The sequence below is a fragment of the Passer domesticus genome, chromosome 7, assembly GCF_036417665.1.
Source record: "Passer domesticus isolate bPasDom1 chromosome 7, bPasDom1.hap1, whole genome shotgun sequence".
NCBI classification, from domain to species: Eukaryota; Metazoa; Chordata; class Aves; order Passeriformes; family Passeridae; genus Passer; species Passer domesticus.
In genome coordinates this window covers 54,223,565-54,239,173 of record NC_087480.1, presented here as the reverse complement: position 1 = coordinate 54,239,173, position 15,609 = coordinate 54,223,565, and the positions used below count along the sequence as shown (strand labels likewise).

Here is a 15,609-nt window from a genome sequence, read left to right as displayed (position 1 = left end):
ATTCATTGCAGAAAAAGTGGTTTACTGAGCAGGTGAAATTTAGGTGGCAAATGGGTGCTTTGCCCCAGAGGCTGACCTTGCAGCAGCTGCTTTCCCTGGTTGTGCCTGTGTTTATTCAGATAGGAAGAAGAGTCCAGGCCCATCTGTCCCTGTGTGTTCCTGCAGCACATAGTGATGACAGATGAAATGTAGCAGTAATGCCAAAAAAAATAATAACATTTCAAGCTTCCAAACACATGATAGATGAGAAAATCATGGCAAGAGCCCAGCAAGTGTTGCAGAGTAATGCAAGCTGCCTGGATCCCATCTGACCACACATGTCTCGAGATGAATGTATATCTGGAAGCATTTAATACAGCTGTCTGACAAATATGTAGCAATACTTATTTAATTTACTGCTGCTTCCACTATAAAATCCCAGCAGAGTTTTGATGGAAATTGCTGGTGCCATCTGACAGTAAATTTGCCTGGAGAGCGGCGTGGGTCCTGTGCAGGGACTGCATTCCTGGTGCTGCGAGCCAGCTGCTCTCCCTGCTGGTCCTGCCACTTCCAACATGCCTGGCAGCATCCAAAAAAGTGCCACCAAGGAACTGAGATAGACAGACACTTTCCCGTGACCAGGATGTGGCTGCACAGCGCTGGTGACAGACTGTGGGGAGAAGAATAACTGCACGAGTAGGTGGCATCTTTGCCCTGCTGCTGTAGAAAAACCAAACCACAATGAGAAAAACCCGAGATGTTTTTAACTGAAACCAAGGCTGACCCTTCTTGCACAGCCACCACCAGGAGCTCTTGTTACAATAGTTATCTGAAGGTCTGAATCACGCAGTCCAAGGTCAGCCCACCATCTTTGCAATTACCCTTTTCTGCAAAAAGTGGTGAAGGATGAAAGAAGGAGGTAAGCTCTCTGCAGCTGGACCTTGACTGCCTTTATAGCAATAAATCCCATGCAACCAGGTGGTTTTATTATTACCATATCTCTAATACCTGGTAGGGGAAAGGTAGATTTGGGGAATTGCTGTCAGGAATTAGGGTCTAGAAAGATCTGGCTTGCTCTGGCACTGGGGCACAGTAGCTCCAGAAGCCCTGTTGCAGCCTCAGCCCTGCTCTCCAGTTCAGAAGCAGGGCAGCCATGGAAGATCTGTGATGCAGGACATGAGAAGATGCAGGATGTGGGATGATGCAGGATGCAGGATATGGGATGTGGGATGCAGGATGTGGGATGCAGGCTGGCTGGCCTGGCATGGAGAGCTGGCCTGGCATGTGCTGGCCCGTGTGGCTCAGGGAAATTGTGAGCAGGGCTGCCATGTGGGGTGTTATTTAATAGTGTGTCTCCAGTTCCTGGCCTCAGGGGGTGACAGAACCATCATGGGAGAGATTTGTGAGCAGATTTTATGCTGGGTTTAGGTGGCTGCAGGGGAAACCAGGCTCTGCTCCCTTCTTGTGTGAAGAAGCCACAAGCACAACTCCAAGAGGATGGTGAGAATGCTGCAGGGCATCTTCCCTTTTCCTCTTCAGATATGAAGAGGCAGCTTTTTAGTGAATCCTAAAAGTCACGAGGGACACAATGACTGAACAGGATGAAGACAGGAGCAGTCAGGCTTTTCCATCCCAGTGCCAGGAACATCCATGTGTTGGATGGTTCAGCTGGGACAGCTGCAATGCAGCTTTTCCTGTATCCCCAATTCAACCCACTCACAAAAAACAAACCAAACTTGCCCCAGCCTTCTACCACATCCATTACCTCCTCTGGCTTCTGGAGTATTCAGTAAAACCAGTCACCAACTTTTAAAACCTCTGCAGATTCTCCAAATAACCTATGCCAGGGCTTTAGAAATCTTAGGGAGTGCTCGATGTTGTGCAATCTGTGTCTACTCAAATGCAATGTAGCAGCTGCCATTTATCTACATGAGGTATGTCAAGTTCCCCTGGTGTGATCCCCTTTAACCTACTCTCTTTCAGTGGGTACACCATGATTTCAGCCTTTGCTCTTGCTCATTAGATGCTCGTGCTTTAATCTTTCACATTGGAATGCCAAGATTCATCCACTCCTCTTTAGATGGTATTTTTTTCAAATCTTGTCTTTGTAAGAAAATTGCATCCAATACAGAGATGTATGCAATTTATTTCTGGTAACTTCAGTTATTTTGATTAAAAATTTTCTCATTTTGCACTTTAGAGTATGTAAGCTCGGAGTAGATGCTGTTGCTTTTATACTTAAATCTCCAAACAGAGTTGAAGGACACTCTCATTTCATCTGCTGAAAGAGACACAAGTGAAAAATTTTTGAGAAATATTTGTGCTTATGCATCCAAGCATGATGTTTGCTGTGATTGCAAGAGCAGGATATTATTGATTCATATTACCTTTTCTATCTCTCCATGTACAGAACATCCACTGGAGAAATTGCTGCCTGTCAGTAATTTTTTCTCTTGGTTTTGTGCCATGCCTGTGCCTGCTCTTGTGCTTACGGACTCGCCTTCCATTCACAGCGGCAGTTTTTCAATTTATCAAAATAATTTTGTATCCTGACATGGCCCTCCAAAGAGCTTGTGGTGTCTCATAGTTTCATAACTTTTGACATTTTGATAAGCATACTCTGTCTCTCTCTATTGCATCATTCTGATTTCAGCTCAAGAGCTGCACCTCGTGTCTGAAGAGGGGACAGGCAGCTGGAGCAAGTGGATTTTCTCCTGGACTGTCCCAGCACAACCCTGCAAACCAGACCCTGCAGGTGAAGGCTGTATGAAGTCACCTCTGCCCAACTTGCACAGCAGCCTCCTCCCAGCTTTTGGGATTTCACAGTTTGATGTGTGATATTCCATCCCAGCAATGATTCCTGCAGAGGCAGAGGACAGCTCACTAGTGTCCTCCAGTGTACCAATTCTCATAATTTTGTCAGCTTAAGAAAATAAAATAATACTTAAAAAAAAAAGAGGGACAGCCCCCCCCCCCCGCCCCGCCACACTTTCTAACTATGAGAACTTTGATTGATGATTGATTATTGGACCCCTGTTAAAGAGTTGCCCATGGAAGGAGATGCTGTGTTGGCTGGAGACCCACAGGCAGCTTCCTGGCCTGTCCAGGGAGGTCTCTTGTTGCTCATGAGCTTCCTCTCCACATCTTCCATTTCTAAAGGAGTTTTACACTGTGTTTGTGATGAAGCAGGCAAGCACCAGCAATACAAACAACACAGCTGCTGTTGCAGGAAAAGTTGGTTTATTAAGACAAAAATTAGAGAATATTTTGCAGTTTGGGCACGATTTCAGAGCCCAAATTACAATCAGTGCTTTCAACAAATTATAGGCCCACTGAGTGTAAGAAGTGAGACAGAGGTCTGTCCCAGGCTGTCCCACTGCAGGAGAGCAGGACTGACCTCTAGGCACTGAGGAAGGTGCTGATGACGGAGCAGGGCTGGAAATGGTCACAGATTTGGCCAGGGCACGAGTGTGAAGGCAGGATTTGGTAAGAAGGAGGCTGGTGGGGCCTGCAGTTGTTCCCAGAGCAGGCCAGGCCCGCCCTTATGGCAGTGCAAGGGGACAGAGAGCGTGGCCGTGCCTGGCTGCTCTCAGATCAGTGCCCTGGAGCAGAAGGGTCTGTGCAGTGGCATTCCAGCCACCTGGGCCTCGCCTGAAAAGGGCTTTCAGGTGATGGACGAAGCACAGAAATCAGGAATCCTCATCCCCAAATCCTGCCCTGCACCTCTACCCCAGAGAAACACCGTCCGTCATCTGCCTGGTCCCTCCCGCTGGTGAAGGCAGGATGTTTTCCAGCATCAGCAGATTTTCTTTAAATACAGGTGAATCCCGTTCTTGGAGCGAAGGATGATCCGAGTTATTTTGAGGGGAGGCGTGGCAGGGTCGGGCAAGAGCTCAAAGCGCAGCAGGGTCAGAGCCAGCGCCACCTTCATCTCGTTCATGGCAAACTGCTGCCCGATGCAATTCCTGCGGGGAAACGGAGCGGCTCAGCCAGCTCCACCCCTGTGCTGGGCACAGCAAACCCCACAGCCCATCCCACACAGCTCCATCCCTGTGCTGGGCACAGCAAACCCCACAGCTCATCCCACAGCAAACCCCACAGCCCATCCCACACAGTTCCATCCCACACAGCTCCATCCCTGTGCTGAGCACAGCAAACCCCACAGACCATCCCACACAGCTCCATCCCCATGCTGGGCACAGCAAACCCCACAGCCCATCCCACACAGCCCATCCCACACAGCTCCATCCCACAGCAAACCCCACAGCCCATCCCACAGCAAACCCCACAGCCCATCCCAGCCCTCCCACACCAGCACACATCCTCCCCCTCTGCAGCTCAGGGGGCCCCAGGGGCATGGGCTGAGCAGGAGGAATTGAGAGGAACATCAGGAGCTCACTGTGTGGTCAGTGAGCAGGGAGAAGGAGGGAGATGGGGAAGCCAAAGGACAGGCCAGCAGGGATGAGGTGGTGGGTCTCCAAGCAGGGAAGGTCTGCAAGGTGTTTGCCTTGAAGGAGTCAGCACAGGGCAAAGGGAAGGATTGGGAGGAGGGGGAAAGGGGAGAATCAAAGGGCAAGAGGGTAGTGTGGGGTCTCTGCATCAAGGAAAGGAGAGCAGGTGAGCTCAGAATGCTGCAGGCTCCCTGCAGGATGCCAGCAGGATGTTCCACAGCTTTTGGACCCAGTTCCCTGTCCCCAGAAGGGGCTTGGCAATGCTGCCTTCCCATTTTGCCTGCTGGTATCAGAACTCCTCTGTTGCACAAACACTTATATCCCCATTTAACTGTTTAACTATGTAATTCTGCAGGACCAGGACTGCGGGGCACCCCCTGGGCAGTCTCTGCCCACTACTCCTTCAGTGTTAATTCCCTTTACCTCATTCCAGCAGAAAAAGGCAGAAAGGCATGAGAGTGCCTGCCAGAGACATTCTCTGGGGAAAAACGCAAAGGGTCAAACACCTGGAAATGAAGAACATGCAGCAAGAAAAAGTGACTATTTAAATAACACGGTACTAACTGGTTTCTTGAGAAATGTGACACTCCTTCATTTATGAAGAACCCCATTGTAGAGAGACAATTACGCTCTGCTGCTAATAGGTGAAGGGTACATGGGAAGAGGCACATCACAAAGGGAAAGAATTATTAGCAGATCAAAAGAAAACTCACCAAAGGATCTTTCCATACTTCAGGGTTTCTGTGAATGAGGTAAATGCTTATTGCAGTGATGCTGCCTGGAAAACAATTGAGGAGGAGAAAAGGGCTCACTGACAAAGAAACAAGCCAACATCTGCACAGCCCTGCCTGAGCATGTGTGCCAGCGAGGATGCAGCTGGTGCCTGAGAGCAGAGCTGTGTGCAGGAATGGGATTTGCAGGAATGGGATCTACAGACCTTCGGGCAGAGTGCGTCCGTCGGGGAAGGTGACGGGTTTGCTGAGCTGCCGGGACACGCCCGGCACGGGGGGGTAAAGGCGCAGGCTCTCCTTGATGCACATGGTGCTGTAAGTCATCTTGCCCAGGTCCTCCCTGTTGGGACAGGCAGGCTGAGCCCCACAGTCCCCCCACTGCCTGTGCTGGGAGGCCCCTTCACCCACAGCCTTGCAGCCCCTGAGCAGACTGCAAGAGAACAGAGGGACCCACAATGCCCAGCCAATGCCCAGGGTATTTCCAAATGCTGCCATCAGCGCCAGGCTGAACAACCCAAACAACCACTGAACAAGCTCAAGTGCAAAGTGACAGAGAAAAGTGAAAAGCACATCTCTGATGTCCTGTGGTGAGAAAATAGGAGAGAGCAAAGAGCAGTGCTGGTGGCCCAGGACTTGGGATGGCATCCAGAATGTCCCTTCCAGGGGGACAGAATTAACTGAAGGATTTGTGAAGTCCCTGTGCATGCAGCAACCTTTAGCACCCCCAGCTTTTGAGCCTCGAAGGCATCGCTCACTTGGAAACGGCAGCGATAGGAAAAGAGTGACCAGCAGAGGAAATGGTGCACCCTTACCACTGGATTGTCTCCCGGTCCCCCAGGATGCCCTGGATCTCCTCCCTGCAGAGCTGCTGGTGCTCAGGGTGGATTGCCAGGCAGTAGAGGAGCCAGGAGATGCCACTGGCTGTGGTGTCGTGGCCCTCAAACATGAAGGTGTCCACCTCAGCACGCAGGTCCTCATCGGACAGTGCAGCTCCATTCTCATCCTAACAGTCCAGAGACACTCTCAGTGGCCCATACATATAAAATATATATTACAGTAACACACACACATATATATATAAATATGTAAATATCCCAGTAGGGGCTATTATATTCTTTCAGCTATTGCAAAAGGGGTGTGATGATGCCTGTGGGATACATGTAAACAAAATGAATGTCTGTTTACACTGAATTCAGAGCTCCTTTCTCTTCACTTTTAAATCTCTTTACGCCCCCATATTAAACCACCAGGACTACAGAATTCCTCTGCATTCTGTATATCCAAAAATACATTGTCAACACTTCAACAATGGAAAACTGGATCACCTTGGCCTCTCTTCAACTGTGGGACAGGGCTAATTTTTTTAAATGGCTAGTGCAGTCCTGAGGGTCTATGGTGGCTTGTGGCACTCCTGCAAAGACTGACTTGCTTTTGCACTCTGTGACCTGCCACACAAACACTCCTTGCCACTCACTTTGGCACACAGCAGAATGTCCAAGAAATCCAAATGTCTCTTCTTCTGGATCTTTTCAAATTCCCGTTCATCTTTAAGGGATTCCTTTCGCTCATGGATCACCTTGTCTGGGGGAGAAAGGGTTAAAGGTTCAGCAGAACCAGGAGATGCCAAGCTGCAAAACTTTGAATGCAAAACTCAAAGTTTTGCATCTCAAAAACTCATCTCAAACTTTGTGGTTTGAATGCAAACCTCACCCAAGGAGTGAGCACTGCTCAGTCCACGATGCATTTGACCCGTGCTTGCGCATCCCAGGCACTTTGGCTTTTTCAGCAGCATGGCAACAAACGCCATAGATATTGGCATCCTTTTCTTTGGTCACCATGGACTTCTCAGCCTACTTTACACACCCCTCATGCATTTAAATCACACCTGGCTTGAAATGGAAAATCATTCCTTGCACTGGTGTTGCCTGCAACGCCCATTCCTTGTCTCACCATTGGCCATTTTACAGGAGCATTTCCAGAGGGCAATTCCTCCATTAGTCCAGTTTAATGATCCAGGAGCTGAGAGACCCCTTTGCTTCTTTTCTAGATCAGATCACTGCTGCAAGCTGATGCCCTGCTTGGATCTCAGCTCTGAGCTCTGGGCAGGGTTCACTGCACAGGCAAGAAGAAAATCTGACTGCCTCTGTCCAAAGTTTTGGCAGAGAATGCCAGCAGGGAATACCTGTGTGGTCATGAGCGATCCTGCAGGCCTTCCTGAACTGAAACCCATGGGGGCTGAGCCAGTAAATGATGTCATTGTGGTAGGGGAAGATGCGGAGGCGCTGGTGCACCATGTGGCAGAGGTCGTAGACAGCCTGGATGTAGGCGTTTTTCCTGGAGAGAGGGGAATAGGAAGCTTGTAAATTTGGGAGCACAGTGACATGCAATTTGCCCATTTCCCTTCTGAGCTGCAAACTTCCTGCCAGGGTTTGGGGCAGCCAGCACTGACCTGCTGGTCTGGCAGTTGCTGTGACAACTGAAGGCACATTTCATGATGCTATCAAGAGTCATCAAGCTGACGTGCTCAAAGAGCTCCACTGGCTTCCCATCTGCTATTAGCTTTTCCCACTTATCCTAGGGCACAAAGGAGACAGAAATGAGAAGACAAGGGGCAGCTCTGCATGGTCTGCAGTCACCCCCTAGTTAAATGAGTGCTCAGATAGAGATCCATCCCACAGAAATTTTTGCTAGTTGCCAGCAAAATCCCAGAGAAGAGAAGTCAAAAGTGGGATGGTTAATATGAGATTTGCCTCAGGCAGCTGCTGTTCTTGGATCCTGGTGGTGGTAAGCCTGGCTACAGCCCATTCTGAGGCAAGAGTACCCTGAAGAAGCCCAGGACAGGTGCATTTCTGGGTGATGGCGAGTTACCCAAATCTTTCTTAGGATAGAGTGTGTTTTTCTGTACAGGAGCAGCAAATGCTGGCATTGGGCTTCACTGGGTGCCTTCTTGAGCACATTTGAGCTTTGTGCCCAAGACACAAACTTTGGAGCAAGGTTTTTTTCTGTCACATGATCTCTGTGCCAGTGTGTTTTGCCAGCAAGTAATACAGGAGCTCTTGCTCAACCCTTCGCACAGGGCACCCCTAGAGAAACGATAAATCCTGCCTCTCTTCCCCAGCAGACATGAAGTGATGATGAATCCTCTGTCCCCTCGAGGCTGTAAGGAACGAGCGGACTTCCAAGCTGAGAAAGGGAGGGGAGGGAGGAGCACGGTGACATCAGAGCTCCACAGCACCAAACCAGGCTTATGGGGACAGATGCACGTCCGTAGCACATGCAACGATTGCCACCTGGTGGCACGGGCTCACACAATTGGCGCTGTGCACAAGGAATTCCAAACTCCCAGGCACTCCTGAGCCTTCCAAAAGCTCTCCTGGCTCTCCAGCCCCCGGCTCCTGGCTGCTCCCTGGGCCAGCAGGAGGAATCCAGCCAGGATCTATGTGAAGCTGCCAGGGAGGTTGGAGTGAGGGAGGTGAAGGAGAAGGAACAGATCCAGCATCCAGACTCCTCCAGTTCACATGCACAAAGCCTGGTGCCCTTCTCCTGTAATTCCTACTGGTTTCCATCCTGCCCAGCAGCAGTGGAGTGAAGAACAGTGCATTTTTACTGTTTATGAGCCATGGCAGGGATTGCAGTCCAGTCATGGGTATGCTGACAGCAAATAATACCCTTTAACCTTAGGTAACACTACAGCTCTGCTCCAGCCTTTATTTTTGGCAGATTTATTATGAACATTAATTTACCTCAATTCTTTATTTAGACAAACACCCTATAAGAAATTGCTGTTGGAACTGAGATCATGCATGGGATGGCAGTAACATCAATCCTGGAATCTCAGCCACAGATCCCAAGACAGTACCAGGGACAGTGTCATTGCAGGGAGGCTCAACCTGCCCACCCCTTCCAAGGGATGCTCACGCCTCCCAGCTCAAGGGCAGGGATTTGGGGTGACTCAGAAAGAATGACCACCAGGACACAGCGTGTCCTTACAATTACCAGATAAAGAAAACGCTGCTCCAGCATTTACCTCCTAACCAGACAGGATGGGGAAAAGCAAACAGGGCAGAGAGAGGAACATCATGAGTCCTACCAGCATCACGTTTGTAGATTCTGCCATCAGGGCCACGTATGGCTTCAAGACGTCATAATGGAACCCTGGGGTCAGGAGTTTTCTGTGTTGGTGCCACTTGGGCCCATGTAAGATCAGCAACCCATTCCCTGGGGAAACACAGGCAAGGCATGTTTTGCTGGGTACAGGCTGCTCTCAGCTGCCTGCAGACACAGCCTCAGCCCGCACAGAGTGTGATTAAATCTGTTATCTGAGCTGCTGTGAGAGGGTATTTCCAAATGCTGCCATCAGAGTTCCCAGAGCTGAGCAAAGCCCTGCTCACCAAAATGGCACAGTGGTGTCTCTGAGAGGAAGCACCAACACTACTGGAAAAGAGAAATTCAGAACAGCATATACATTTTTCACCAGTCTTACAATGAATTTAAGCTTCCCCCATCACCAGTCTTTGCTACCTATGGACATGTAAGTATTTGTACTTACATATGTTACATACGTAACATATGTTACATGTTACACATATATATATATATATAACATATGTGTACATATGTTATGTCTCAACTTTCCTTCCTTGAAAATAAATAGAACTACTTAGCACCTTTTTCAGTAAATGTAATAATTTCAGGAAGCTTTTACCTATAACTCTATCAAGGAAAGGTGCAATGCTGTTTATTTATAGCAATGATTTTGACTAACTTCAGAATCATTCCTTGCAGGCAAAGCCCTGGGAATACATACCAATCCATGGGACAAGGTGTTTATAGCTGATGTTATCCTTGGGATCTGTAATTAAAAAAAAAATAAATAAAGAAAGAAAATAAAATGGTAAATGTTTCAATAGCATGAATTCAGGTTTGCAGCTGAAAGCTCCCTCTGGGCTCTCACTTTTGGTTGGGTATGAAGCAAAATCAGTGGCATCCCTGCAGAACTCCCAGTATTTAAACACAAAACAACTTTGTCTTTGCCAGCAGCAATAAATACATATAAAAGCAGATGCTCACACTGGAAAAAACAACAATATTGGTAGTCCAAAGTCTGTGCAGTGTGATAAATGATTAACCCTCTCAGACATTACTGTTCAGCACCTTGTCTACTCAATCCACTAAAGATACTTCTCTACAGTAGGAGCCAAAACTCTGAACCTAGAAAAAATCTCCCAAGTGTCTTCTCCTTGCTGGGATCAGCCACTGAGTAGTTAAATTTCAAGGAGCACTTGAGGAAGTCTGCTTTTCCAGCAATGGATTTGGAGTCAGGTCAGCCCTGCAGCCCTGTGCCTGAAGCACCCAGGGCACAGCACGAAGGAGTGGTATCTCTCCACACCTTTAGATGATTTCTGCAATAAAACCTCTCTGTGAAACTGCCTTGCTGTAAATTTTGATGCTGGCATGGGAAATCTACAGGCTAGGGTTGCTGCTCCCCAGCTGAAGCCATAATCTCTCACCTCCTCTGCCCAACAGAACCTTGGCATAGTCGGGATCAGAGACAACCAGAAATGCTGAGAAACTCCCAAACCACACAGGGTGAGCATGTGAGTACTTCTGTGACCAGAGCTCTGACTTGTCCAGCATCTCTTCCTCCTTGAGAAACTAGTTCAGGAGAAGAAAAAAGAGAGAGAATATACAGATTTGGAGGGAAAAAAAATAAATATGTAATCTCCCAATACACTGTCTTAAAAAGCTCAATGTCTTTCTGAGAGCAAAACCAGATGAGGATAAACAAGATGTTTTTCCTCCATGTTTTCAAAGCATGGGAAGTAGAGATATTTGCTACTTTTAAAGCTCCTATAAAATAATTCTTCCTTATCACTTGACCTTAAGCTAGAGAACATCCTTAGGAACCATGGTGGTGCCTATCAGCTCATATGTGTTATCTGCTCTTTTTCCACGGCCACCCCATAGAAGACAGCATCTGCATTTTGTAGCATGCAAACTACATTCTCACTTGCACATGGCTGAGCAATCAGCATGCTGCAGCTGGGAGAAAATAGAGCAGCCAACAGCACCACTGCTGGGTCTGCCCCAGTGCAGCTGTGGGGAACAACACCCCCCCCCCAGACATTTTGGTGGAGAGGGCCAGTGTCCATGAAAAACTGAACAGAATTAGTTCAAAGTCACCAATGGATCACAGAGAGAAGGAAACACTGGTTAATAACATTACATTAAGAATTCATTGATAGCTGGGAGTTGAATTTTACAGGCAAGGAAGAACTGGTGCTCTTAGAAAGACGTATCTCCTGTCCTTGAAAGCTGCAATCTGAGAAGCAGCATGAGCACCAGCTTTCATATCAGCAGCAGTGGCAGGTTCACTCCAAAGTAATCTCTGCTTTATTGCTTTTACAGTTGGTGTTGTTATGTACAGAAAAAAGACAAAGAACAAGTGGAAAGAACCACAATCACAGGCAGAGGAAGAAAACCACAGAGACTAAACCATGTAAGATTATTTTTTCTTAGAAGAGAAACTACTCTGGGCCAATATGCAGGGGAAGGATTTTGGTAACCTAGGTCTGACATAGCTGCTGCTTTGACTTGAAACTTGAAGATTAATTAAATCAGCATACTGGTGCAGAAATCAGCCTCAAAGTCACCCAGTTGGCTGCATCAAGTGATATTTGCTCAGTTGCTTTAGTGCTGAGTTATCTCAGCTCAGCTTTTAGTCTGGCTGGTGTTTCTCAACCCAGGACATGGCTCATACTCAAATAATCACCCACATCAAATATTCAGCCATGTGTGGCTTGTCTTGGATAGGATATCTGCCAGAGGCATATCCAGGTTCAGCTCCAAGACTGAGACCCCCTTCCTCACAAGCTGGGGCATCCCTGCAGCACATCCCATGTGTCTCCCACATTCAGCAGAATTATGAACTGCAACCAGTTATTACAGAAAGCTCAACTTCACTTACTCAAGTTCAGGATTTTGAACTTAATAAATAGAACCATCAATTTCTCTGACTTCAGAGATCAAGTTGTGGAGCAAAAGGAGGCAGCTCTCCTCAGCACCCACCTCTTCAGCAAATGTCAGCAGAAGCAGTCTTTGGCACAGTGCCTTTATCTAAGTGACACCTGAACATGTGAAATTCCCTTTGATACAGCTGCCTGTGCTTCTCCTGTTGTGAATCACAATAAACATAATGGAAAGTAACTGGGAGATGCTGAGCAAGTCTTGCTGGCAGAAGTCCTAATCCTAGAAGCCTTGGCATCCACCCTTGTTTTGGAGCAGCACGCTTGGCTTAGCCTATCAAGAACCATCCCTGTGCTGGCAGAGGGTTGAATGGGTTTATTTGAGAGGAGAGGTTACCCTCAAGGTGAGTAACCTGCTGCACCAAGCACTCCTGGAGCAGAGGGTGTAAAGTTCTGTGAGCTGCAGAGGAATAGAAAGCTTTCATGCCTTAATCATGGCTCTAGCTACCCGGCTCTGCATGAAAGACCATTACTGCTACTTCTTCCCCTGAGGGCTTGAAAAGTATAAACCCCACTTGGGTCTAAGAAAGAAAGGTAATTGCCTAATCTCATGCTGAAATGCAAGTTTTGAAATTGATCCAACACTAAAAGCATCCGGGAAGAGGCTTAAGGGCATTTTAATGACTACACACTGATAGCAAATGCAAGAGCAAAGACAGGAGCTGAAATCTGAGCACAAGGGTGTGCTGCCTGCAGCCAGAGGGGTCTGGCTCCTCCACACACAGGGCAGAAGTGGACAAAGGGCTGCCGAGGGACTGACACCCTCCCTGGGCCAGCAGGGCAGTGACCCTGCTCTCCTCTGCTTGCCACCAACCCCAGGCATGGGAAGTCACTTTGGTCAGCTCAGGGCTGGCAGTCTGGGTTTAACTAAGTCGTGCTGCTGCAGTGAGACTGAACAGCTCTACACAACCTCTTCCTGATATTTTAACGCCATTTCTACTGAGTGATTTGGATAAGCAGAGACTAACACCCAGAGAATGCTTTAAAACAAAGTGACGTATTCCCAGGAGATCCACCCAGAGCATGACAAATACGTTTGAGCTTATAAACTGGCCTGGATCAAAACTGGCAAACAGTTAAATCAGCAGAACTGGAAATGTCAGTGCTCTCCCTGAATACAGCTCACAGGTCCTCCTCGAGGTGTGTGCAAACTTTGTATTCGGCGTGTTGAATTGCCAGAGCATTGCCAGTTTCTTTGCTGGCTCGATGAACTGTTAGGCTTTGGGGAATTCAGCAGCGTTAATCAGCAAATTATTAAATCTTCAAAAAAGGAATTCTCATACAAACATTGTCTGGGGTAAAAATTGAGGCATGAGCAACCTAGGCATGATGACAGCAAGTGATTGGCACAAATGGTTAAATTTCCTTCCAGGACAAATAGCCACAACTAACAAACAGAAGAATTTATTTAATTGCAGTTTTAAAGTCTAACTGGCAGTGTAACAAAGCTTTGAACTGGCCCATCTTCATGCTTACATTGCCAAAATACTGCTTGTCCTGTCCAGCACAGCAAAACTGGCAGTGCCACAGCACAGAGACAAGTCCTGTGAGGTCTCCTCCTGATTTCCCAGACACTTTTCAGGGTGCCAGCTATTTAATGTGGCAGGACATCAGCAGAGCCCAGTAGAGGGCAAGATTATTTTAGGCAGCCTTTAGCACATATGGAAAAACCTTTTACATCAGGCAAACTCGTGAGGCTGCTGATGAGTTGTGAAAATCCGTTTGCCAAGGCAGCCGTGGTGATCTGTGTGGGCAAGTGCACACCTCGGGAAATAATAATCCATGACACCAGTGGCCAGAACAAGGCTCGCCTATGCACGTGGGTTTAGTTACTCATGACCTTAAATGCAATTGTAAGAAGATCCACGGCCCTGTGCTGGATGCAATGCCTGCGATGTGTTTTGTGCCTGAAAAGTGGCTCGGAACGATCAATTGCCAGGTTCACCTGGCCACGAGGCCGAGGCAAGCTGGCAGGGGAGAGAACGTGCCTGTGGATATCGGGAGCAGCGAGCTCAGCTCAGCATCTCATGAGCTCAGCGCCGCAGGGAGAGCTGCAGGGCCCTGCCCCGGCTGTCAGGGACAGAGGTGACAGCGGAGACAGAGCAGTGCGGCTCTGCTCCCTCCAGCACCGATGCCGGCTCACACCCCGGCACGACCTTGCCCATGCCACACTGTGTTGCCTCCCTCTTGACTGGCGAGCCGGCCACCACCCTTTTCCACCGTGCAGCCTGCAGCAGCCTGCGGAGCTCTGCGTGAGCCATGCGCTCGCTAGGCATCACAGGCAGGGAAAGCACGTTGCTCTGGCTGGGAAAAGGGATGCCCACGCCTCACCCGCCCAGCAATTCTCCCGGACCAGGGGGACAAGTCCCAGCAGCAGCACTCCCAGCCCCTCGGGAAAGCTGCTCCCGCACTCCCCGCGCCCCGGCAGCGCAGCCCCGGCTCTCCCGCACCTCGTGGACGTGGCCGAAGAGCCAGTGGGTCGGGTGCCCGGGGAAGTCGGCCAGCGCCCGGAGCAGCTCCCGCCGCCGGTGGAACAGCTGGATGGCTTTCAGCAGCACGCAGGTCAGGCAGAACACGGCGGCCAGGTGCAGAACCCTGGAGACATCCACGCCCAGCCACAGGAGCTTCATGGTCCCGGCGAGAGCCGCCAGCCGCTGCCTGCGGTGTCCCCAGCGCCCCGGCGGCACCGGCCGCGGCAGCCAATGCGGGGCGGAGAGGCAGGTCCAGAGTCCGAGCGGCTGCCAAATCACGGCAGCGCTTGTTGGGAGGGAAGGGAAGGGCAAGGGAGGGAAGGGAGCATCCCGCGGGAACGCCGCGCTCGCCGCCGCACCGGCTGGGAGCTGCTGCCCGCCCCGAGTCCCTCCCGCCGGCACGGGCTGGCTCCGCGCCGCGACCTCAGGCTGAAGAGACAGGGAAGGAGCGTGCCCTGGGATTCCTCCTCCCGAGGTCTTCATCGCCTATTCCTGCCTCACGAGCTTTCACCCTCATCTCCACCCATTCCCATCCGCATCCTGGCTGACACCTCCCGCTCTCCTTCCCTGTCTCCCTCCCCGCTGCCGGCGCTGTGAGCCGCATCCAGCGCCGGCGGGGACAGCATCTCCGGGCGGGGAGCGGGGGGAATGCCGCACCGCGCCGGGCTGCCGATGCCGCGCGTCAGCCGAGGGCCGGATAGTGTGGCGACTTTGGCACGGCCGGGCAACACCGCTTCCCGGCCACCGCTATCTCTGCGAGCCCGGCGGGCACCGAGCGGGCCCCGCCGCGCCTCACCGCCCCCTTCCGCGCCCGTCCCACCCGCCGGGGGCGGGACTCGAACCCGCGGCCCTGCCCGCGCCCGGCGGCCCGCGCGGGGCGGTCCCGCGGCGGCCAGTGGGAGCGCGGCTTGCTGGCAGGCGGGCGCGGCGCGGCCCGAGCGGCCATGGCGCG

The 15,609-nt window shown here is 50.1% G+C and overlaps 1 protein-coding gene across 1 annotated transcript; it reads right to left on the bottom strand.

Moving 5' to 3' along the window:
* Nucleotides 1–3,202: 3,202 nt before the first annotated feature.
* Nucleotides 3,203–15,478, bottom strand: LOC135305284 (cytochrome P450 4B1-like). The gene is made up of 12 exons (XM_064428783.1): nt 14,637–15,478; nt 10,672–10,816; nt 9,969–10,013; nt 9,252–9,379; nt 7,611–7,735; nt 7,344–7,495; nt 6,636–6,742; nt 5,974–6,164; nt 5,368–5,501; nt 5,144–5,208; nt 4,854–4,936; nt 3,203–3,944 (listed from the first exon to the last, which is right to left on the bottom strand). Exons 1-12 carry the CDS (start codon nt 15,138–15,140, stop codon nt 3,776–3,778), a joined length of 1,848 nt encoding a protein of 615 aa, XP_064284853.1. The 5' UTR covers nt 15,141–15,478; the 3' UTR covers nt 3,203–3,775.
* Between the last annotated feature and the right edge of the window lie 131 nt (nt 15,479–15,609).